General features: G+C 51.2%; 1 protein-coding gene across 8 annotated transcripts in view; it reads left to right on the forward strand.

Moving 5' to 3' along the window:
- ACSL6 (acyl-CoA synthetase long chain family member 6) overlaps nucleotides 1-24,045 on the forward strand; it is a gene marked incomplete at both ends in the record, with an annotated part of 63,741 nt that overhangs the window by 12,854 nt on the left and 26,842 nt on the right. For 3 of the 8 annotated variants that reach the window (XM_079702137.1, XM_079702139.1, XM_079702138.1), the window contains 8 exons: nucleotides 5,320-5,435; nucleotides 8,915-9,029; nucleotides 9,724-9,788; nucleotides 10,055-10,156; nucleotides 10,658-10,757; nucleotides 11,343-11,521; nucleotides 12,543-12,575; nucleotides 13,908-13,959. In XM_079702137.1, coding sequence (XP_079558263.1) covers nucleotides 5,320-5,435; nucleotides 8,915-9,029; nucleotides 9,724-9,788; nucleotides 10,055-10,156; nucleotides 10,658-10,757; nucleotides 11,343-11,521; nucleotides 12,543-12,575; nucleotides 13,908-13,959 — 762 coding nt within the window. Of the gene's footprint in view, nucleotides 1-5,319; nucleotides 5,550-8,102; nucleotides 8,151-8,914; nucleotides 9,030-9,723; nucleotides 9,789-10,054; nucleotides 10,157-10,657; nucleotides 10,758-11,342; nucleotides 11,522-12,526; nucleotides 12,576-13,907; nucleotides 13,960-24,045 lie in introns of those variants that run through there. The other 5 variants (XM_079702133.1, XM_079702134.1, XM_079702136.1 and 2 more) reach the window with 4 other exon arrangements.

Genomic DNA, 24,045 nt, shown 5'->3' on the forward strand with positions numbered 1-24,045 from the left:
TAACTGCTTCAGCTAACTTCTATCTACTGAATGTCTCCCTTACTGCATGCCTGGTACCTTATTCTCTGTCTATGAGATTTTTGAGATGAGACTAGAGTGGTAAAGTAACTTGTCCAAGGTCATACAGCTGTCAAGAGTATGAGTCAGGATTTGGACCCGGGTCAGTCCAGCACCAGAACTCCCCTTTGGGCCCTTTCCCTGACTTGTTTGCTGGGGACCTGGCCCCTGGGAGGTTATGATTTCATTTCAGAGCTCTTCATTGGGAGTTAAGGAGGTTCTTTAATGATCTGCTGGCTTGCCTTGTGCTTCCCCCGTTTCTGAAGCCCTCAGAAGTTTGCATAGACCCGGAACCGCATTGCAAGGACCCCCACTTGCCTCCAGGCTGATACAGAGCAAAGCTGGTGTGATTCTAAGGGGAGGGAAGAATCTGAGGGTCATGGAGGGTCTCAGTGCCAGCATGATGAGTTTGAATTTTTGTTCTAAGGTAGGAGGGAGCCAGGTAAGGTTTTTGAGCAGTGGCATGATATGGTTATGTCTGTGTATCAGGAACATAACTTTGGTATCAGTATAAACACTGGTTAGAGCAAGGAGGCCTGTGAGGAGACTGGTGTGGGAGTCTGGACAGCACTTGGTGGTGGCTGGACCAGGTCAGGCCAGGGGGCTGGAGAGGAGTGGTCAGGTTTGGGAGGTGTTTAGGAAGTAGTCCTGATAGAGCCATCTTGCTAGATCGTGAAGGTCTAGAGTCAGGAAGCTGGACCAGCAGAGGGCTCTTGGAGTGGAGCCATGGGTCTCAGGGCCATCTCCACTGGAAATGTGCCCTGGGGCTCTGCTTCTGCCCCCTTGAAGTCAAAATACTTCTGACCAGGGCCCCTTTCCTCCCATCCTCTCCCTTCCTGGGTTTTGACAGCTATGCCTCTCACTACCCACCTTCCATGTGCCCTGAACCAGCCTGTGCCACCGCTTGGTATTCTGAACTGGTCTATGCCCAAGGAGAAGGCATAGGATGTGCTAGAGGAGAGGAGGCTAGCTGATGCTGGGTCCCCCTGTCAGGTGAATATTTACAAACACTCACAGCGGCTCTCTTGGCAACACCAGCACCACTGATTCCCTTGGGTGCTGTCCCCCTGCCCCCCGCCCCGTGCCCCATGCTGCTGCAACCAAGAGAGCCTCCTGGGGGCATGGAAGGAGGCAGCCATGGCTGGGACCCCAAGGACAGAGAAGGAGAGGAGGTCAGAAGAGGCCAAGGCCCTGTGAAATAATGAGATAAGACCAGACTCCCAGGCCCAGGCTCTGCTCTGCCCCAAGCCAAAGGCCTGGTGGCACAGGCTGGCTCTGAGGTCCATGTCCTCAGAGGACCTGATTTGCAGCTCTCCACTCCAGTGGCTCCTGGCGGTCTGAAGGGCATCTCATGGTATGTGCAAGCACCCGTGACTGTCTGAGGTTGGCAAGCCTGTAAGAATGACACCCTCTGGTTGCTGCCCAGCCAGGAAGGGGCACAGGCTCAGCCTTAGGACTAGAGGAGCTGCAGTCACTTCAGACGCCTCCTTAGGGGTGGGCACCTAAATAGAAGCCTGAGGAGGAGTGGGTGGCCAAGCCCTTTTCCCACCACCCTCCAGTGTCCTAGGCGAGTGGGCTTCCTGGAAGAGAACCCAGCCATAGGAGGATGGCAAGTTCATAATGTGAGGCCAGGAGGGAGCCCACCTGTGGTGTGTGCGTGGTGAAGAGCAAGTGACTGGCCTGACTGGCTGATCCCTGCTTATGGGCTCTGATGGCCCCTACCTCCTGCAACCTGCCTGGACTCTTCTGAGCAGACCTGAAGATGGTTTTCTGTGGGTTCAGCACTACGGCAGAGGAGAGCATGGGTTTGGGTATGGATGGTACAGTGTAGGCAAGGGTTAGGGTTGCGATGCAACACAAGGCAGTGGTTTGAGAGGCCATAGTCGTCTGGGGCTCGAGTCCTGGCTCCCCTGCTTGCTCAGTGTGTCCCTGTGAATGGCAGGTAGCTTCTTCAGTGGAGTCTCTATGCCCTCACCTTATAATGAGTACGTGGAGCTGTCATGAGGATCGAGCAGTGCAGTGTGTAGGCATGGGCTCCCACATACTAGCAATTCAGAAAGTTTAGGCAAGTTCTCTTCTTCCCTCTCCTGGAAACTGTGATACTTTGGTGATGGCCGAAAGCTCTGCACATCTGGGAAACCAGCCTCAGACTTGTGGCACTGACCCTCGTACAAGATTTCCTGGGCTCAAGGCTTTCCTGAGAGAATATTTAGTTTGCTAAGTGCTCCATGGTCTCCCTCAGCTCCAGCCTTTGCATATTTGCTTCCCTCTGCTTGGGACACCGTTTCCTCTTTATCCTTCAGTCTCAGCATCAGTACCACTTCCTGCCAGAAGCCTGCCCTGACTCTCCGTACCTGAGTTAGGCATCTTCTCTGGTTCCCCATGTACAGCCCAAACTGCGCTCACAGCACTGCCTACTGCCTCATGTATTTCCCCCATAAGATTGCGGGCAGGCCCACATCTGGCTTGTCCCAGTGCCCAGCACTGAGCTAGCTCAGAGCAGAGGCCACATGAGGGTCTGCTAGATGAATGGGTAGGTGGATGGGTGCGTGGGTGGATGCCTTGGCCACTCTTGTCTGTGCTCTGTGACAACCCCAGCATTGCAACCAGTGCCCACTTTCGGCTGTAGCTTAGGGCCTGTGAGCAACTGCCAGGGGCTGGGGATTGGTGGTAGTAATGCATCCTTCCGGAGTTTTCTCTAAAACTTTTGGGACCACGTACTTGAGCCTTAGAGCTGAGCCAGGACTTCTTGGGCCTTGGCTTCCTAGCCCATGGAGTCAGTTCAGTCCATTAGAGGAAACCTCATTCAGCTCTCAGAGCTCACCCCAGGAGCTGGTGGGCATATCTAGATTTTCCACTATGTAGTGAGTCATTTATCTGATGGGCCTGGCTGTGACTTAGTCTGCCATTTGCAGCTTAAGGAAGTAAATCTCCCAGGAAAGCCAGCTGGCCTCCTGCCAAGCATCCTCCCCAGAGCAGTTTTCCTTGGTGAATTCACTGTGGTCCATAGCCTGCCCTCTGCTGATGCAAAACCTTAATTTGACCAGTATGCCAGGAGTGGTTTGTTCCTGTGGGATGGCCTCAAAACTGATCCAGTTCAAGGAGGCTGCTGGTAAAACTGGATTTCCGGCTCAGGGACTCAGTGAGAATGCTCTGGCTGGCTGGGGGCTCACTCCTCTCATCCAGAGCCTGTAGGTGGTTGATGAGTGTTCCCCGGACTCAGACAGCCTGTCGTGCCATCTGTAGAGCATAAACTCCTGTGGGTCCGTACTACCTGGGTTCGGCCACCTCTGTCCAGTGGTTATTCCTACCTGGACTGAGCAGCCTCCTTGGTCTGACAGGCATACCTCTAGCCATCTCTTTAGTCCCAGCATGCCTCCAGCTATGCCAGATCCAGTATGAGGAGCTTTACATGCCTGAATGATAATGTCCCCATTTTAAAGATGGGGAAGAAGAGGGCTAAAGAAGTGGGGTATGCTCAACCTAGCATAGCTCATAAGTGAAGGAGAAGGGACTTGAACTCTGGAGCTTTGCCTGCTTTCTCTACAATGGCTTTGCACAGCATTGACCTTATTTTTGGTGTGGTGATGTTACAGTTCAGCACAAATGCCACTTATTGGGAGTTCAGCAGATCTCTCTTCTCTTCTCTCTTCTCAAAATTGCTGTTTGGCTCATATCCCGTGGCTGCAGAATAGCTGTTGTTGGGTTTCTCATTCTTTCCCAAGAAGGGAAACAACAGCCATGCACCCAAAGGGTGGGGATGGAAGGCCAGTGACTGTCAACCTGGAGCCCACACAATCCTCATTGAGCTGGCAGACCTATAGGTGTCATACAGCACTCCTAGCTTTAGGCCCTTCAGGTGGACAGTAACACCAAGAAGGCCCCAGTGGGGATAAAGTATCCAACTGGCCTTCCCTGGCTACCTTCCTCAGTCCTAGGCAAAGTGCAGACCCCTGAGCCAAGCTGGTCATATGTCTGTTCTGCCAACACTACTTCACTTAGCAGCTAACAGGAGGACATGGTAGCACTTGGGGACTTCCCTCTTTGAACCAAATTCAGTCACCAGTGCTTCTCACAGAAAAGCTCCCACTGCCCACCTCAGGGCATCCTCCATGTGCCCCTGTAGGCCCACTGTGTCCACTTGGACTGCAGTGGGTGAGCGTGGCACCCAGACCACCATATGCAATGCCACGAGGGATTCTCGTTACCCCTAGGAGTGCACACAGCACTTTGCTGAGCCCTTTCTCTCTGAGCCTTCATTCCTTTCCCTTCCCACCAGCTTAACTCCTGCTCCCCTCTGGCACCTCCTTTTTCCTCTGGACATTAGCAGATGGGATCCCAGGGAGGACAACACAGGCCTAGTTAATGGTGGGGCTAGCTCTTCTTCTTGGGTCTTGGTCTGTGGTGGTGCAGAGCTGCAGTGCAGTCTGGGGTCAGAGAGCAGTGCCCGGACCTCACCCTGGCGGCTCTTGGGAACTCTGCTAGTCCTCAGAAAGATGGCCCCAGCATCACCTCTGGTGCTGGCAGGCCTTTGGCTACAACTTTTCTTCAAGGAGACCCCATGGTGGGCCAGGATGTGGGCCTAAGGGGACTCTGCTGTGTGTCATCCACTGGGCCCTTGTCAGGTAGGTCATTGTCCTCAGATCTTGAGGGCAGGAAGTGTCTGTCAGAGCTGTTCTTTGGGCTCTGCCACCTTGCTTTCTCTGGGTCCCTTAGGGTGAGAGCCTGGTGCTGGCAGCTTTGAGGTGGAGTGGAAGGAGTTTGCATCCCTTCACCCCCAGTAGTTCTGGGCACTGTGCTAGGCACACCTGCTGCCCCTCTGTCCAGTCCACGTTGCAGGAGCAAGGATAAGCAAAATGCTATGACCACACAGGAGAGGCAGTACACCTGGGCCCTAGGGCTCAGGAGGTGTTAACTCCAGAGCTGTCAGAGCACGCTCTCTACTCCTGAAAGATGTGGAAGTACGTGTCAGGCAGGACCCAGGGCCTGAGTGTATGTTTCTCAGGAAAACTGGGCCGGATGTCTGACCGTCAGGTATGACTGCTAAGGGCTCTCTGGCCTGTCACCAGGAAAGGCCCTTCCAGGCACCCAGCTTTCAGGATACACTGTGTTGCACCAGGAGGCTGTATACCCCAACTCGCTCGAGGCCTGGCCAAGATCAGTGTGTTGCCTGTGATGCAAGACAGGTGGGAGGAGAGGCCCAGGACTGCTCCCTTGCCTCCTGTCAGGGCTCCTCCTTCACCTGCCTCTTGTTTCCCGCAGAGTTCATCCTCTCGCTTCTGGAGAAGATGCAGACTCAGGAGATCCTGAGGATGCTGCGGCTGCCCGAGCTAGGAGACTTGGGCCAGTTTTTCCGCAGCCTCTCAGCCACCACCCTCGTGAGTATGGGTGCACTGGCTGCCATCCTCGCCTACTGGTTCACTCACCGGCCAAAGGCCTTGCAACCACCGTGCAATCTCCTGATGCAGTCAGAGGAGGTGGAGGTGAGCAGGGTGTGAGCAATTGGGCTGTGGGACGTAGTAGGCGGGGGACAGGCATCTTGAAGGAAGAAGCCAAACTTGTGGCTTATTTGACCTCAAATGGCCCAGAGAATCTCCATTTCTCCCGGCAGTCAGCCAGTAAGCCCAGAAGTGGCCCTGGGCAGGCTGTCCTACTAGATGCTCCTTTTGCCTCTCCCAGTAACTAAAGCCTGGGCAGAGACTGACCTTGGCTTTGCCCTGGGCCTCTGGTTTGCCTGCTTCTTGGGTAGGGGCCCTTGGCTTACAGTTGCCTCAGTAGGCGGTCTAAGCATGTGTTCAAGGCGCTGCCAGGTAAATTCCCTCCCAGATTCTCCCTGTGCCCAACCCTGGTCTGGAGCTGGGACCCAGAGCTGAGCCCACCCAGGGCCCTGCCCTCCCAGAGCACACGGACTCACAGGTAGAGCCACTGAGGGAAGAAGGGATGGTGGCCCAGCCTGGACAAGGGTGTTCCAGGCTCTGTCTAGAAGGACCAGTAAGATTTCTTAAGTTTATGGAGTTTATTTTGCCTTTTTAAAGAACTTTAATTCCACTTATTTTGAATAGATAATATAGTCACACAGTTCAAAAGCAACCAAAGGACATAGACTGAAAAGCTTCCACCTTCTTCCCCTTGCCTCTAAGTTCTCTTCCCCTGAGAATTGTGTTAGCAGTTGTCCACAAGCAAATGTATAGATGTCTGCCCACCTTTTAAAATTATAACATACCACATACACTCTGCAGCACCTTGCTTTTGCTCTCGATGGTATGTCGTGCAGGTACCAATCAAAAGCATGACAGAGTTCGGCCTGGTGGGAGAGGGCTCAAGTCGAGATAGGGCTGGGATCTTTAGGGCATTTTTCCAGCAGAGGGAATGATGTGTGAAGAGGTGAGAGTGTGTGATAACACACCTGGTGCCTTTGGGAAATGGCAATTCATGTGGTGCGGCTGGGAGGTGGAGAGGGGCTGCGGATGCGTCAGTAGCCTGTGGTTACCAGCAGCCGTGGGTTTGCAGGCTGGCCGTGCCTCTTACTAGCCTGATGGTCCTCGGCAGTTTCTTAACTCTCTGAGCCTCAGTTTCCTCATGTGTCAAGCGGTCAATAAAAAGAGTATCTGCTTCCTAAAGTTATGGTAAGGATTTGGTGAGATGATGCAGAGAAAGCACTAAGATGAATTATTTTTGGTAAGCTTACAGTTACAACTCATCTGGAGAGGTCAGCAAGGACAAAGCCCCATTAACTGGGCAGGGACCCTTGGAGATGGACAGCCTGGATTTATTTGATGCTGTCAGTAGTAGGAGAGACAGGGCCAGTTTTTGCTGTGGCTTTGGCAGGGGCAGGCATGAGGAGGCAACTGGGGCTTCTGGGCTGGAGGTGACAGTGGTCTGGATGGGGTCAGGTTGAGCGCCACAGAGTGAGTCGCCTCACGGGTCTGCCTGGGAGGACAGGGCATGGACACAGCTAAGGCCTCCCTTCCTGGGGAGGATGGAGCCCTCCCTTGCTTCATCCCCCAGGAGTGTAGGAATCTGGAGTGACTATAGTGAAGGAGGAAAGGAGAGAGTGGTAGGAAATGAGATGAGAGAAGTAAGAGGGGCCCAGATCATAGAGGGCCTGGTAGCATTTACTCTGTGTGCTACACGGTAGGAAACAATTCATATCATGTCACTCACCCTGGCTTAAAAATCCTTCCCTGCTCCCCGTTGCCCTCAACCTAAAGCTCAGACTCCTCACCTTGATCTGCAGCCTTTCTTGCCTCCTCCATTTACCACTTGGAGTGGCATGAATTGCCTACAGTCTCCCAGGTGCCTCCTGCCCCATGTGTTTGCACTCCCTGTTGCCTCTGGTGAAACAGCCATTCCTTGTTCCTCATTCTTCCCAGTAAACCCTTTTGTTTAAAAAAATTTTTTTTCTATTTCTTTCTTTCTTTAATTAATTAATTAATTTTGGCTGTGTTGGGTCTTTGTTGCTGCGTGCGGGCTTTCTCTAGTTGTGGCGAGTGGGGGCTACTCTTCATTGCGGTGTGAGGGCTTCTCATTGTGGTGGCTCTTCTTGTTGCGGAGCACGGGCTCTAGGCACGTGGGCCTCAGTAGTTGTGGCTTGCGGGCTCTAGAGCACAGGCTCCGTAGTTGTGGTGCACAGGTTTAGTTGCTGTGCGGCATGTGGGATCTTCCCGGACCAGGGCTCGAACCCGTGTCCCCTGCATTGGCAGGCGGATTCTTAACCACTGCGCCATCAGGGAAGCCCCCTCTTTGTATCCTTCAAAACCCAGCTCAGTGGCCACTCTCTGACATACCTGCCCACTGAGCCCCTTCTGTCCCTGGCACACAGTCTCTTGCTGTCTCATTTCTGTCCCCCTGAGTGCTAACCAGATCTGACTGTATCTGTCCCCAGATTCCCACAGAGGTCCTGCATGGGCCTGGTGCTCAGGAAGGACTGGCCAAACAGAACTTTCCACTGCAGAACAGCTGAGTGCTGCCTGTGGTTTTGAGTTTGGCTGCTGGCTCTGTGGCTGTCACATTTTTCCTCAGACTTGATGTTCCAAGAGGGGTAGCGGACCATGGGCCAGCCCAGTGCAGCCCAAATAGTGCTCAGAGAAGAGGTGGAGCCGTGATACTGGAGAGTTCTGGGTTTGGGGAGCCTGAGGAGGGGTGGCATGTGGAAGGGAAAGAGGCAGGAGAAGCCCAGCTCCTTTCCCCCGCCCCCAGCACAGATGGTGTTTGCTACAGTCCCACTCTGGATCCATACCACCGAGGGCCCGGGCATCTACTACGCCATTCCCTCTACCGCCTTCTAGGCCTCTTTTCCCAGCCAGTCCTCAAACTCATCACACTGTTATGTGAATGATGGATGGCAGCCTTCTTAGCTAAAGACAGCTCCCGAATGGTTCTTAACCTACGTGCATAGCAGCAACACCTTTGCAGGTTGGTCCTGATGCAAGGGGCAGCCTGACTCTAGCCAACACTCCCCACTCTGCTGTATGAGTGAACCACGGGTGTGTATGAACAGTAACTGAAGATTCTGGGCATTTAGTGTATGCTGCCTGGTGTGTGGGTGCTGTGTGTATGTGTGTGGGAGACCAGTGTACTGGGCCCCTGGGCATGAGCCACCTGTGTTTGAGTGTGGATGCATACAGGTCCAGTGTGTACAAGCCACGTGTACATGAATGTGTGTGGAGTTTGTGTGCGTACAGCCCAGGTGTGTGTAGGCCATGTGTGTGAGTGCACGCAGAGTATGTCCCAGCTCCAACTATGTGGCCCAGGTGTGTATCCAAGCCATGTATGGCCTGATGCATGCTGGTGCCCTCTCCTGATACCCCTGCCTGCCTGCATCAGCCAGCTTCCCTGGCCTGTGCTTGGCTCATAGGACAGTGGTGGGGCCCGGCGATCTGTGATAGGGGATGGCCCTCAACTGCTCACCCACTACTATGACGATGCCAGGACCATGTACGAGGTGTTCCGCCGTGGACTTAGCATCTCAGGTGAGAGGGGCCCTGGGGGTGTGGAAGGGCTGTGGCAGGGGTTGAGCAGGTGCAAGGGTGTGGGTGAGCAAGCATGGTTCCAGGGGTATGGCAGGCGAGTCACGCCCAGGTTCAGAGGAGAGAAGCCATTCTTGGCCCTCCTGCCACCCAGTCAGACAAGTAGCTGCATTATGAGGCCAAAGGGCTGACCTCAGCTTTATTACAGCCCTGAGAACTGCTGACCTTAAGCTGTCTCTTTGCTCATATTCTATATCTCCTATTTGCAGCCCCTCGTGAGCCTTGAACTCGCAGGCTACTGGCTGGCATGGCTCTGAACCTGAGCCTCTGAGATGTCTGGGTGACCCATGGTGTGGGGTGAAGGGAGTTGTCACAGAGAGGCAAACTGCCACCTCTGGCCAGTGGCCCCCAGGTCTCCATGTCTTCTTGGGGCTGCATCACACAGGTCATTGTGGGAACTAGCGCTGTGTCAGTTCCCATTCCTGGGCCTTCCTGATCTCCTTGGGGAGGTGCCATGCTTGTGCTCTTTAGGCCTTCTTGGACTTCAGCAGGTTAGATAGACAGCTGGGGAGCAGTTCACTTGGCCCATGGACCGCCTCCCAGGATGGGATATTCATCCAGGTGTCTGATGGGCAGGTTCAGTGGTTCCCACACCCTGCCCTCCTCCCTGGCACAAGGCCTGCTTATCTCTATGTAGGGAATGGACCCTGTCTTGGCTTCAGGAATCCCAAGAAGCCGTATCAGTGGCTGTCCTACCAGGAGGTGAGTAATAGAAGACAGGCCCCACCCTGCCCACCCACACAGACCTGGCACTTGTGGGGGGCTTGTGGGCACCCTGGAGGCTCTCAGTCATTTTTTTCCTTGCCTAGACTGTCTGCCAAACTCCTGGCAGCAACCTCTCAGGACTTCCAGCATCACTGGGTAGGGAGTTGGGGAGCTCCCTCAGACCATAGAAATCCCACCTGGGGATCTCCCTTCCCTGCTGAAGAGTCCTTGCTTTCCCATCACTGCCCCATGTTTGTGTGCAGGTGGCCGACAGGGCTGAATTTCTAGGGTCTGGACTTCTCCAGCACAACTGTAAACCATGTACAGATCAGTTTATCGGCGTTTTTGCACAAAATCGACCAGAGGTGAGCACCTGCCTTAACTGGTTTTAGAGGCATCAGTGGAACACAAGCTTGGGTACCGTAGAACAGCCCTACTCCCGCTGTCTGTAGGGCCTGGGACAAGAGGAAAACTGGAGATTGTTGGTCCATGCCATCCCCCACTCCCTTGGCTCTGTCCCTCATCAGGGGTGGACATTCCAGCCAAGTTCCGTCTACACCCTACCTAGCTGTCCAAACAGTGGCTCCCTGAGCCATGGGGGAAGAAGGACCTGGGAAAGAAGGCCATGCAAACCCCGGAGGTGGGCCTGGGGTTATTTTGAGTCCCGTAATTCCCTGGGGCAAGCAGGTCTAGAAGACCGTGGGGGAGCAGGCTCAACGGGTCAGCTTTATGGATCCCTTGCCTTGTGTGGAGCACTCTCGGCACAGGACCCCGATCAGGGAGCCCCGTGCCTAAGGCCTGAGGGCAGTGCAGCCCTGCTGTCTGCTCTGTGTTCCCCCTTCCCCCCAACCTGTGTGTCTCCACAGTGGATCATCGCGGAGCTTGCCTGCTACACATACTCTATGGTGGTGGTCCCACTGTATGACACCCTGGGCCCGGGGGCAATCCGCTACATCATTGACACAGGTGAGCCCAGCTGCCCCCTCCTGCCCCTGGCAGCCAGCCCCACCTCCTCCTCCCAGCCCTTTTCAGCTTCTGCTGATTGTTTGACACTAATAAGTGCTTTGCTTCCGCTCTCAGAGAACGCTGGGGGCTTCCACTTTGGCCCTTGAGTTGGCTTCCTGAGTCCAGCTGTCCCCAGTTGGACTTCACCCAAAGGCTCCTTCCACAGGGTAGGGCTGCCAAGAAGGAGACTCTGTACCAGCCTCCACGTAGGCTGCCAACCCTCTGAGTTCACTTCAGCTTGAGGAAGATGCTGGGGGGTGGTAAATATCTCAAACAGACCAGGGACAATGGGGGCTGAGCCTGAAGAAAAGGAATGCTTGGAATCCACCCCGGGAGATTCCCTGGTCTTCTGCCCTTGGCTCCATCCAGGCTCTGTGCACTTTCCTCTGGACACAATACATGTCCCACATGGCCTGTCGTACGTATTTATTTACACACAAGCTTATCATGTGGCACACACAGCCCATGGTTCCACTGCCTGGCATGTGCTGCCCACGGTCACAGCCTGTGCCCGCACAGCCTGACTCTCCTTCGTGGTCCCTGCAGCTGACATCAGCACTGTGATCGTGGATAAACCTCAGAAAGCCGTGGTTCTGCTGGAGCACGTGGAGAGGAAGGAGACACCAGGGCTCAAGCTGATCATCCTCATGGAACCATTCGAGGAAGCTTTGAAAGACAGAGGGCAAGACTGCGGGGTGGTCATTAAGTCCATGCAGGCTGTGGAGGTGAGGGTCTGCTTCTGGGCTGTTTCCTGGCCACAGCTGGTTGGCCACTGAGCCAGAGCTGCCGATTATCTGCCCGTCTTATGCCCTAGGATGGATGTCTTGGACCATCAGGTTGTGTCAGGGTTCAAACAGGGCAGGCTTCACAAGGGCTGGTGGTGGGTAGTGGGGTTGGTACCCACAGGCATCCTCTTCGAGATGGGCTCAATTATTTGGCACAGTTAGTGACACAGGCACCAACAGGTAGATGGTGGTGCCACCTGCCCCAGAGCTACCCCCACAGCCTCCAGAGCCTCCTCATTTCCAGCTAACAGCCAGCCTGTCTGAGCCTGAGGACTGTAGTAAACTTGAGGTCCAAAAGTCTTGGAGAGGTTCTTGCAGTTGTGTCCCAGACCCCCAGCAGCCAGCAGAACCAATTTTCCTTTGCATGGCCTCCCCAGAGACGTTAGGCTGGTGGCAGCTTATGGCCTGCTGGAGTGACCCAGGACATCCTCCGGGGCCTCAGGCCTTTTGCTCAGTAGCAGCTGACCCCCACTGTGCCCTCCTGGATCTAGGCCTGTGGGCCCTCCATTTCTCCTCCTGTCTCCCTGTCTGCTCTTAAATGTACCCACAAAGCCATGGAGGGCCTATGCCCCTCCATGGCTTTAGGGGCCACACCTAAGCTGGCAGCCCCCATCTGCCCCTGCAGCCCTGACCACTTAGTTGCAAGCCCGGGCCACCTAGCCACTGTGTCTTAAGCATGCGTCTAGACGTACTGTGGGCCCCTCAGACTGTCTCCCCCTTGTGCATGTGCACAGTGCTTAGCCTCTTCCTGGGCCCCAGGCCACTGTCTGTGATGTGTGGGTGGCCAAGGCCTGGATGTGTATCTGAGGAGAGACCGCTGAGGTAGTGTCTCTGCGCGGGCCACATCTGGGCAGGGAGTCTGGGACTCTGGGCTTGCCGCGGGAACAGGGCATACTGTGCTGAGTTTATTTTGATTGATTAGAACTCTCGAGCATTTAAAAACAGTGTTTTCCTCTTCCAGGACTGTGGCCAGCGGAATCACCACGTTCCTGTGGTAAGCTCATCTGCCAGCAGGTTGTGACTGAGCACTATGGTGTCAAGGGCACGTCCTCACAGACTCCCTCGCTGTGCACAAGGCTCGGTAGAGGGGCCAGAGTAGCAGCCCTGTGTTAATAAACAACTCAGGAAATGTCCCCTTGGGGCACCCAGGCCAACCTGGAACGGGAGTCAGACATTGGGAGGGAGAAAAAAGGGCAACCAATCCTGGACACCCTTGGGTCTCCAGTAACTTTATCTTTGGGAGATCTTATGTTTTCCCTTTCGATGTAGCAATCTCTCCCGAGGATGGGATGGACAGGAGCAGCAACAGACTCGGAAGTGGACCCCTTGTGGCATCTGCTGTCTTTGCTCATCTTTGCTCTCTGAACTTTTCTGTGTGTCGTCCCCGAGTGATCCTCTCTGGGCTCGAGTCACCAGGGAGGGTCACAGCCCCTGGGAGGGCCTTGTAGGAGCTGTGAGCTTTCTAGCCAGGCCTCTCGCCTGCAGCTCAGCTCTTCCCGCTCTCACCAGCCTGTGAGCTTTCTCACACACAGGCCTCAGCAGGTCAATCCCTGCTTCCCAGGGCCCTTCACCATGAGTAGCCCCTGGTATGTCCCCACCTCCACACACTGTGCCCCAGCCTTAGAGAGCTGCTCTCTGGCCCCGCAGCATGCTGTCTCTTGTGCCTCTGACAGTGCCCAGGCTGGTTCCTCTTCCAGAATGCCCACCGTCACTTCATCTGGAGAGATCTTGCTTGTCCTTCAGTCTCAACTCATGTCACCTCCTCCGGGAAGCCATCCTCTACATGCAAGTGGTCATGGTGGGCTCCTCCTGGTGACCCCAGGACTATATGCACAGTGCCAGGGCAAGGGCCTGATGCAGAGCAATCTTAGTGACAGAGTGGGCAGCCCAGTTCTTGGGTTACATTTTCTGTTCCCAAGCCTAAACCCAGACACTTGGGAGAAAGTGGGAAGGAAGGAGGAAGTGCGTCACATTCCCTAGAATGGTGAGATCTTTGATAGAGGCCTAGGTATGGCCACTGCAACCCAATCCCATTAGAATTCAGCTCAGCCTCAAGTAGGCGAGGCAGCAGGAGCAGGTGTGAGGTTGGTGGGACAGATCGACGTCCATGTCTGGTTAGGTTTCCTTGGTTTTTCTTCCTCTTTCCTGGGGACTCGCCTGCTCACCTTTCCAATGACAGCATGCAGGGCCATGCACATGTGCTGACACATGACTGCACCCTCACACAGTGCACACACGGGGGTGTGCACAGAGGGGCTGGCTGGTGGAGGGGCCCAGGCTGGGCACACTGGGTCTCTTTAACACACTCCTCTTCTCACCTCTGCAGCCCCCGAAACCCAGTGACCTCTCCATTGTGTGTTTCACAAGCGGCACAACAGGTAAGCAGAGGCTCCTAGCCCACCAGCCAGGGCCACCTGCACCCTTCCCTGGCAGCTTTGGCAGGGTGACTGAGATGTCTCCGGCGCCCTCTGTGGGATGGGCTGAGCCTTGTCCTGTGCCTGGCTGCAGACTCTGGGTCCTTCCTGCTGCTCCCAGTGGCCAACGCGAGGCAACCTGGGGCGGCTGGACGTGAATGGATGGTGTGGACTGGGGGTGTCTTGTGGGGGGATGCTACAGACTTCCTGGAGCTGGGGCCAGAGGTGGGCTAGGCAGCTGGGTCACGTCATTACTCTGAGGAGGGGCTCTCACTCCTCTGCTTTCCTGCCCCTGCCTGGACTTTGTTTCAGGGACTGGGGAAGGAGTGTGGGATTTGGTGTCTGAAAGCCTGGTTTTGAGTCCCACCTCCACCACTTGCTGGGGAGCCATGAGCCGGGTCCCTTAACCCCCCTGCCACCACTGTCCCCAGTTTCTTTCTTTCTTTCTTTCTTTCTTTTTTAAATATTTATTTATTTGGCTGTGCCGGATCTTAGTTGCGGCACACGGGATCTTCAGTTGCAGCATGAGGGATCTAGTTCCCTGACCAAGGATAGAACCTGGGCCCCCTGCATTGGGAGCACGGAGTCTTAACTGCTGGACCACCAGGGAAGTCCCTGTCCCCAGTTTCTTACCTGGGTGGTTAAAGGTGCCAAGTTGGAGGTGGGAAAGTGTGTGAAAGGGCAGTGCAGATGATCTGGGGCAAGATCATCTGTACAGATGATCTATGCCGTGGGCAAGGCTGTCAGGGAGAGGAAATGACTCAGTCCATGCCCGGTGCTGACAGAGGAACACGTGCATCAGTGTCAGTGCAAACAGCCAAGGAAGGCTTCCTGGGGGAGGCAGAACGCACCTGAGAACCATGGCTACAGGCACAGTACTTTGCAGCCTGCAGTGGCCCGTTCACCCTATCACTGTGTCACTGAGGCCTCAGCATGACCTGTGAGGCAGGCGGGGTGGAGACTATCCAAGGGGGCACCAGCAGCAATTGGAGGCAGAGGGCTTGTTCTCCCATTTCACAGCCCAGTGCTCTCCCCACTGCTGCCTCTCCATCTCATCTGATGACTCGGGAAGTCACTTGCCCTTGGCCTGAAGGGGCAAGAAGGTTTCAGCCTCTTTTCCAGACCTAGGGCTGGCCTACCTTGATGATAGCTCTTGATGGGCAGTGACCTGGAGTTCCCCACGCCTTCCACAGATGGAGCCTCCAAGGCAGTTGGCAGATCCTTGACCAGCCCTGCAGGCAGAATAATCCTTGTGGGTAGATCACGATAAACATGATGTTATTGAATCAAAGTGGGTTTTTGTCATTAACTCAAGTGGGTCTGAGAATTTCCGCCTGACTGCTAAACCCTGTCAGGAGAGAAATAACACAGCCTTTGCTCTCCAGGAGCTGACATCCAGAGCCAGCCCAGAATTCAAAAATGCCCTTCAGGTTTATGTTGCTTTTTGTCAAGAGTTTCACAATGTGAAATTTTGGTGACATGTCCCTCCACCCTGGGTTTGGGGGCAGGTCACTACTGTGGCCTTTAGCTTTGGACCCTTGCTGTTCAAGAGTGCCCCCTGGCTTTTTTTTTAACATCTTTATTGGAGTATAATTGCTTTACAGCGGTGTGTTAGTTTCTGCTTTATAACAAAGTGAATCAGTTATACGTATACATCTGTTCCCATATCTCTTCCCTCGTGCATCTCCCTCCCTCCCACCCTCCCTATCCCACCCCTCTAGGTGGTCACAAGGCACCGAGCTGATCTCCCTGTGCTATGCGGCTGCTTCCCACTAGCTATCTATTTTACGTTTGGTAGTGTATATGTGTCCATGCCACTCTCTCACTTTGTCCCAGCTTACCCTTCTCCCTCCCCATATCCTCAAATCCATTCTCTAGTAGGTCTGTGTCTCTATTCCCGTCTTACCACTAGGTTCTTCATGACATTTTTTTTCTTAGATTCCGTATATATGTGTTAGCATATGGTATTTGTCTTTCTCTTTCTGACTTACTTCACTCTGTATGACAGACTCTAGGTCCATCCACCTCACTCCAAATAACTCAATTTCTTTCCTTTTTATGGCTGAGTAATATTCCATTGTATATACGCGCCACATCTTCTGAGTCAGTTAGTCACAGCTGCTGCCCCTGTATCTGGAAAAGAATTTGATGATGCAGAAATGTGTTGTTGCCTAGCTGCAGAGGGCAGGCCTCATGTCCAGTGCTTTTTCAGACCATGGAGTCACAATTGGAAGCTGAGTCATCCTGCCCAGGCTCTATGTGGTGGAAGCAGAATGTATGCAGGCTAGAAAACAGGTTGTGATTCGGTGCCCAAACCTCCCACTCCAGAGGTGTGGCTGGTGCCAGGGCAGAGCTGGGCGAGTGAGCAGGCCTCTTACCTGATGTTACCCTGCCTGGCTACACGTGTGGATTTCCTTGGCATTAGCCTAAGCCTGTGCTGTGCCTCTGGTAGCCATCCTCTTGTCCAGCACATCACAGCTGTGGATACAGCTTCCCTTCCATGATAAGTGTCCTGGCCTCAGCTTCATCAAGAGCCACATTGTTCTTTCAATGAGGAAAGATGGAAAATATGATCTGAATCTGACATTTAAATCATGATTCTGGTGGAATCATTCTGGGAAGATTTTTCTCTTAATGTGTGATGGAAACATCTGTGGAAATTCCCAGAATAAGCCAGTGCTTTGGAGCCACTAGTTAGGCCAAGAAGGCCCTGGAGGAGGTGAGAGCTTGGGGTTTGTCTGTACTTAGGGATGGCTAATGGGTGGGTGTGTGGTTGGTTGTTCGTTTCAGGATAACCATCAGCTGGACTGAAATCGAACTGCCCTCTCCAAATAAAAGATAATTTGTGGGTATAACGTAGCCCAGTCTGGGGTCTTGGGCCCCATGGATGATAGTTCAGATGTATCATTATACGTTCGTGTGCTACCCTCCCTTCCCAGAGAAGAAAATACAGTGGTCTTTTATTTTATTATTTATTTATTTATTTTATATATTTTTGGCTGCATTGGGTCTTAGTTGAGGCATGCAGGATCTTCATTGAGGCGTGCGGGATCTTTCATTGTGGTGCGCAGTCTCCTCTTTAGTTGTGGCATGCGGGTTTTCTCTTTTCTACTTGTGGCGCACAGGCTCCAGAGCACGTGGGCTTAGTTGCCCTGCGACGTGTGGGATTGAACCCACGTCCCCTGCATTGTAAGGCAGATTCTTTACCACTGGACCACCAGGGAAGTCCCTTCAGTGGTCTTTTAAAACATATACTTCTTAGTCTATGGGTTTTGAGCATTGTTTTTCTAATTTATGTAGATTCATTTATTGAGCATCCACTATGCATCAGACCTAGTGTTGGAGGCTGAGGACACAGGGATGGACAAGACACGGCCCTGCCCTCATGAGCACACAGCTCATGTCATGAGGCAGTTCACTGCCTTGAGGGTCTGCATCCCAGGGTGCATGGAGTGCTAGGCCACCAAGAGGTCAGTACAGCGGGACAGAAAGGATTTCAATCTAAGCAGAGTCTTGAAGGATTGGCAGCTGGAGGAGAAGAGGAGGAAGGGCATTGTCAGCAGAGGGAACAGCATGTGCAGAGGACCAGTAGCAAGAAAGAAAATGTTTCTTTGAGGGAGAGTCGACAGAGGAAAAGAGAGGTCTGGTTGCAGGACCTGGGAATCCTGACAGGAGAGGAATGATGGGGGTAGGAGTTCCAAATAAAGGCTAAGCAGGAGCAGCCAGAGAGGCTAGAGGAGAATAGAACCTGTCAGCATTGTCGATGGCTAAGCTGTACCCATAGGATGCTGCCACAAAAACACCTGCTGGTGCTCCTGGGACAGGGGAGGTTGGAAGCAGAAACTGATTATGGTGGACTGAGGAGTGGATGGGAGGTAAGGATGTCAACTCAGCAAGTGTGGACAATTCTTTTTTTGTTTGTTTTTTTGTTTGTTTTTTTGCGGTACGCGGGCCTCTCACTGTTGTAGCCTCTCCCGTTGCGGAGCACAGGCTCCGGACGCGCAGGCTCAGCGGCCATGGCTCACGGGCCCAGCTGCTCCGCGGCACGTGGGATCTTCCCGGACCGGGGCACAAACCCGTGTCCCCTGCATTGGCAGGCGGACTCTCAACCACTGCGCCACCAGGGAAGCCCGACAATTCTTTTAAGAAGCTTGGCTGTGTCACCAAAAGGCATGCTGCATAATGTTCCCAGCAACGCGATTTGAAAAGTCAAAGTCTGGAAACAACTCAAATGCCCCTTCAGCAACAGAATGGTATATCTACAAACAGAAAATTATATACCTTAATGTTGAGCGAAAGAAAAAAGGCACAAAATATTGTATGATTTCTTTTATATAAAATTACAAAACACGATAAAGGATTCTCTGGTTTTAGAAGTCAGGATCATGGTTGCCTTCCAGGATATTGGTGTCCTGGAATGCTGATGATGTTCTGTTTCTTGATCTGGGTACTAGTTGCCCAGGTAAGTTCACTTTGAAAAAAATCTGTTGAGCTGTATACTTATTTGGGCACTTTTCCATATGTATGTTATACTGTAAGAGAGAGTTTATTAAAAAAAAAAAAAAAAGGATTAGCTGTGAAGGGATGACAGAGAGCAAGACTGGCAGCCGGTGGAGGCTGTGGGGTTGAGGGAGAGTAGGGATTTTGTTGTTTTCCTGGAAGTACCTGAAAGTGTTTCTCAGAGTTTGAGCGAGAGCCACTGATGGAGAAAGGGAGGTGAAGCTCAATGGAGCAGGGCCCCCAAAGCTTTGGTTTGGGTTGGGTGAGAGAGGAGGCTTCCAAGTACCATGAAGAGATGCCTACCCGGGAGAAGAAGGGAGGAAGAAAGGATTCTGGGAGGCCAGGAGGATGGGGGGCCTCCTCTGTGGAGATGGAGTCAGGGTCCTGGCCTGGGGGTGAGAGGCCTCATGAATGGACCAGAGTCTCAGGGGGCACCATGTGACAGTTTCTGTGAGGAGCGCCTCTCTTGGGCTGGAGACTGTGGGCCTCAGGGGTCACATTGTGAGAGGAGTGGAAAAGGTGGGCAGCTGGATTGGCTTGGTGGGGTTATTAGAGTGGGGTGTTCCAGAGGAAACCTGTGGGCTGAAGCACTCGTCAGAAGAGCGGCTGGAGTGAGGGACACGGGAGTCCAGCTTGGGAGGGAGGGATGAGAGGGAGGGGATGGGAGGAAGGGTCAGGTGTCTGGAGTCATATGAAAGGGTCTCAGCATGAGGGAGCTGGCCGGGTAAGTTCTTAGTGGTGGCACTGGGTCTGGGAGGCTGAGGAGGAGTGGAGGCCACTGGAACCAGAGCATCTCTTCTCTTCCAGTTGAGGATGCCCAGGGAAGCCCAGTCATTTAGCTGAGTATGTAAATGCCCATCAGCCCTACGGCTGTGGCTGCTCAGGTGGGCTTTCTGGGAAAATGCTTACCGTGACCTATGTATTTTACACCATTCCGTTCAAGACTTGTGTGATCACATACATAAGACTACATCGTGGCACTCCTGCTATGCAACTTTAGGAGAATTTCTTAACATCTCTCAAGCTTCAGTTTCCTTGGATATTAAATGAATACATCTAATACCTATAGCATAGGGTTGTTCCAAGAAATAACTGAGCTGCCACGTATGAAATGCCTAGCACAGTGCCCACATTGGTGTTCAGTAATTGGCTGCTGTGATAGCTATTATATGTATTCCTGCTAGTCCTCAAGTTTGATGTTTAAAATATTGGTGGATATGGCATTGATGAAAGTAACACTCAATCCTAAAAAAGATTTGGGAACCCCTAGCAGGGAGATGAACACTCTATCTGCATTATACAACTTCCAAAGCATTTCTGTCACTGGTGTCTTTTATAACCCACCTTTGTGTGAAAGCGGAAACAAGCAGCCAGGGAGCCCTCAGCCAGAGGACCCAACACTGCTCCCAGCCCTACTCCCACCCCGTCCTACAGGAGAGACCTTGAGCTCAGCTTCACCCCACATCTGCTCCTGCTTGGAACCAACATCCATCCAGGGCAGATCTTCACCCAGTGAAATGCCCTCCTGCATATCAGCCATGGGTGCCCCACCCGGGAACACTGGCTGAAGCCAAAATGCTGTTTGCAGAATCTGAAACTAGGGAAGTTTTTTTCTTTCGGTAGCTGAAGAGAAAATGAAGTGCAAGGATGGTGAGTTTATGAGTGGAAGTTGGGAAATGGACCATAGGTCTCATTCTGCTGAGACATCAGGGCCTGGGTAACGGCACCTCTCTCTGACGTTGCATCAGAATAGGAGAGACAGGACACGTCAGTTCTGCAACTTTGATGGCACGTAGGTCTAGCTAGGAATGCTTAACCTGTTCTTCCACATGAGCAGCTTGGAAAAATTACCATATCATGTTTAAAACAAATGCTACCAGAGGTATGTTCTTGTCCTGAATCAGAGAAGTAGGCAGGGCCTTTCTGAAGGCTCATCTCTCACCTCCCAACTCGGACCTTGAAGTCTTCTCCCAGGATTTGTTGTCAACGTGCACCTCTTCTTTATCCTTTGGGACCACCTCTAGAGATGACTTGAGGAAATAATTTGAACATTTCTGGGAATATTTAAAAATTCTATAACTCACTAGAAGTTTATAGAATGTCATTTATATCCACAAGAAAACATTTGTTTCTAAAAGGTGTAAGCTTTTCTCATCATGTTGGAGAGGAAAAGGGCTTGTCTCACTAAGCAGAATTGAGTAACTACTACCATTGTGTGTGTTCTGGCCTGAACTGAGTGGAGGCTTTAGAAATTTTTCATCAGTGAAGACAAGTTTCTCTAGAAATTCTCAAACCATCCCCCCTGAGATTATATTAGGTGTAAGTCAGCCAACCTAGCAGATCTAAAGCTGTATATCACAGGACCATATTTTGTGACAGTTTTGATTTCATACTTAGTATTTTGGGGGTGTTCCTTAGAAAATTCCAGAATTTGGGAATCCACAGACAAAAATTTCTGGGTGATACTCTCAGAATAGTTTTTGGGCCCAGGGACTCTGTGGGACTTGTACATAGGAGACAATTCAGGGAAATTTCCTAACATGGGCCTGGGTTTTAGGAAAGATGCTGGGATGAAAGAAGGACAAGCAGTGAAACAAAGTGCATGGATCTTCTTTTCAAAAGGAGGATATTTTAATAGATACCTATTAGAAAATATAATTTTTAAAATCCTGTAACTTTCTGTGTCCCCAGAATCGCCTCTGCGATTTGCAATATGGTTGTAGGTACCTGAGCACATGTTAAAACCCTGCCTACCACACATCTTGGTCAGACAGAGATGGTGCCATTACTGATGCTCATTTCTGACAAATAGGTCACCACCAGTAGGTTGAGCATAAAGGCCTCACAGGGTATGATTATGAGAGCAACTTTATTTTTGTCTCTATCTATTCTTTTAAACTTGCTTGGTGGGGATAGCTCTTTGTCTGCCCCTGGATAAAACTTAGGCATCTCATGCCTTATCTGGTCCCTCTCAGGTGAGTCCCATGGGGATTGTAAGTCACAAACACAATCTTAATTCAGAATTCCAAGTGTTGGTCCAAAATATGAGTCTGTCCACTTCACTGCAACTTCCCTCCCCAGCCAGGGCTGGCTGCAGGCTTGGTGGGGAAGGCATGAGATCATGCCTTCCTCTTCCTGTCTGGTGTTCCTCTTCCTCCTCCTCCAGCTTGCTAATAAAGGTTTCTGCCTTCTCCCACCAGATAGAAGGCGGGGGGGGGGGGGAGAGAATGATTTTGGGCAAAAATTAACAATTCAATCTCCATTTCATGGACACTTTGAGGAGTTCTTCTCCTGAGGCAGGCAGTGCCCTTCCTTTGATTGTCTGCTCCCCACTTCACATCAGCTTCTGTCTCTGGTATACACTATCGCTCCCCACTGACTCTGGGGGGAAACCAGCCTGCAGATAAGATGCCTTTTTTTTTTTTTAACATCTTTATTGGAGTATAACTGCTTTACAATGGTATGTTAGTTTCTGCTTTATAACAAAGTGAATCAGCTATACATATACATATATCTCCATATCTCTTCCCTCCTGCATCTCCCTCCCTCCCATCCTCCCTATCCCACCCCTCTAGGTGGTCACAGAGCACCGAGCTGATCTCCCTGTGCTATGCAGCTGCTTCCCACTAGATATCGGTTTTACATTTGGTAGTGTATATATGTCCATGCCACTCTCTCACTTTGTCCCAGCTTACCCTTCCCCCTCCCCGTGTCCTCAAGTCCATTCTCTAGTAGGTCTGTGTCTTTTTTTCCTGTGCTGCCGCTAGGTTCTTCATGACCTTTTTTTAGATTCCATATATATGTGTTAGCATATGGTATTTGTTTTTCTCTTTCGGACTTACTTCACCCTGTTTGACAGACTCTAGGTCCATCCACCTCACTCCAAATAACTCAATTTCGTTTCTTTTTATGGCCGAGTAATGTTCCATTGTATATATGTGCCACATCTTCTTTGTCCATTCATCTGTCGATGGACACTTAGGTTGCTTCCATCTCCTGGCTATTGTAAATAGAGCTGCAATGAACATTGTGGTACATGACTTTTTGAATTATGGTTTGCTCAGGGTATGTGCCCAGTAGTGGGATCGATATGGGAGTGCTATGTTTAGTTTTTTAAGGAACCTCCATACTGTTTTCCATAGTGGCTGTATCAATTTACATTCCCACCAACAGTGCAAGAGGGTTCCCTTTTCTCCACACCCTCTCTAGCATTTATTGTTTGTAGATTTCTTGATGGCCATTCTGACTGGTGTGAGGTGATACCTCATTGTAGTTTTGATTTGCATTTCTCTAATGATTAATGACGTTGAGCATTCTTTCATATGTCTGTTGGCATTCTGTATATCTTCTTCAGAAAAATGTCTATTTAGGTCTTCTGCCCATTTTTGGATTGGGTTGTTTGTTTCTTTGATATTGAGCTGCATGAGCTGCTTGTAAATTTTGGAGATAAATCCTTTGTCAGTTGCTTCATTTGCAGATATTTTCTCCCATTCTGAGGGTTGTCTTTTTGTCTTGTTTATGGTGTCCTTTGCTGTGGAAAAGCTTTTAAGTTTCATTAGGTCCCATTTGTGTATTTTTGGTTTTATTTCCATTTCTCTGGGAGGTGGGTCAAAAAGGATCTTGCTGTGATGTATGTCATAGAGTGTTCTGCCTATGTTTTCCTCTAAGAGTTTGATAGTGTCTGGCCATACATTTAGGTCTTTAATCCATTCGGAGTTTATTTTTGTGTATGGTGTTAGGGAGTGTTCTAGTTTCATTCTTTTACATGTAGCTGTCCAGTTTTCCCAGCACCACTTATTGAAGAGGCTGTCTTTCTCCATTGTATATTCTTGCCTCCTTTACAAAGATAAGGTGACCATATGTGTGTGGGTTTATCTCTGGGCTTTCTATCCTGTTCCATTGATCTATATTTCTGTTTTTGTGCCAGTACCATACTGTCTTGATTACTGTAGCTTTATAGTATAGTCTGAAGTCAGGGAGCCTGATTCCTCCAGCTCTGTTTTTCTTTCTCAAGATTGCTTTGGCTATTTGGGGTCTTTTGTGTTTCCATACAAATTGTGAAATTCTTTGTTCTAGTTCTGTGAAAAATGCCATTGGTAGTTTGATAGGGATTGCATTGAATCTGTAGATTGCTTTGGGTAGTAGAGTCATTTTCACAATGTTGATTCTTCCAATCCAAGAACATGGTATATCTCTCCATCTATTTGTATCATCTAATTTCTTTCCTCAGTGTCTTATAGTTTTCTGCATACAGGTCTTTTTTCTCCTTAGGTAGGTTTATTCCTAGGTATTTTATTCATTTTGTTGCAATGGTAAATGGGAGTGTTCCTTAATTTCACTTTCAGATTTTTTGTTGTTAGTGTAGAGGAATGCAAGACATCTCTATGCATTAATTTTGTATCCTGCTACTTTACCACATTCATTGATTAGCTCTAGTAGTTTTCTGATAGCATCTTTAGGATTCTCTGTGTATAATATCATGTCATCTGCAAACAGTGACAACTTTACTTCTTCTTTTCTGATTTGTATTCCTTTTATTTCTTTTTCTTC

Source organism: Hyperoodon ampullatus, assembly GCF_949752795.1.
Source record: "Hyperoodon ampullatus genome assembly, chromosome: 4".
Taxonomy (NCBI): domain Eukaryota; kingdom Metazoa; phylum Chordata; class Mammalia; order Artiodactyla; family Ziphiidae; genus Hyperoodon; species Hyperoodon ampullatus.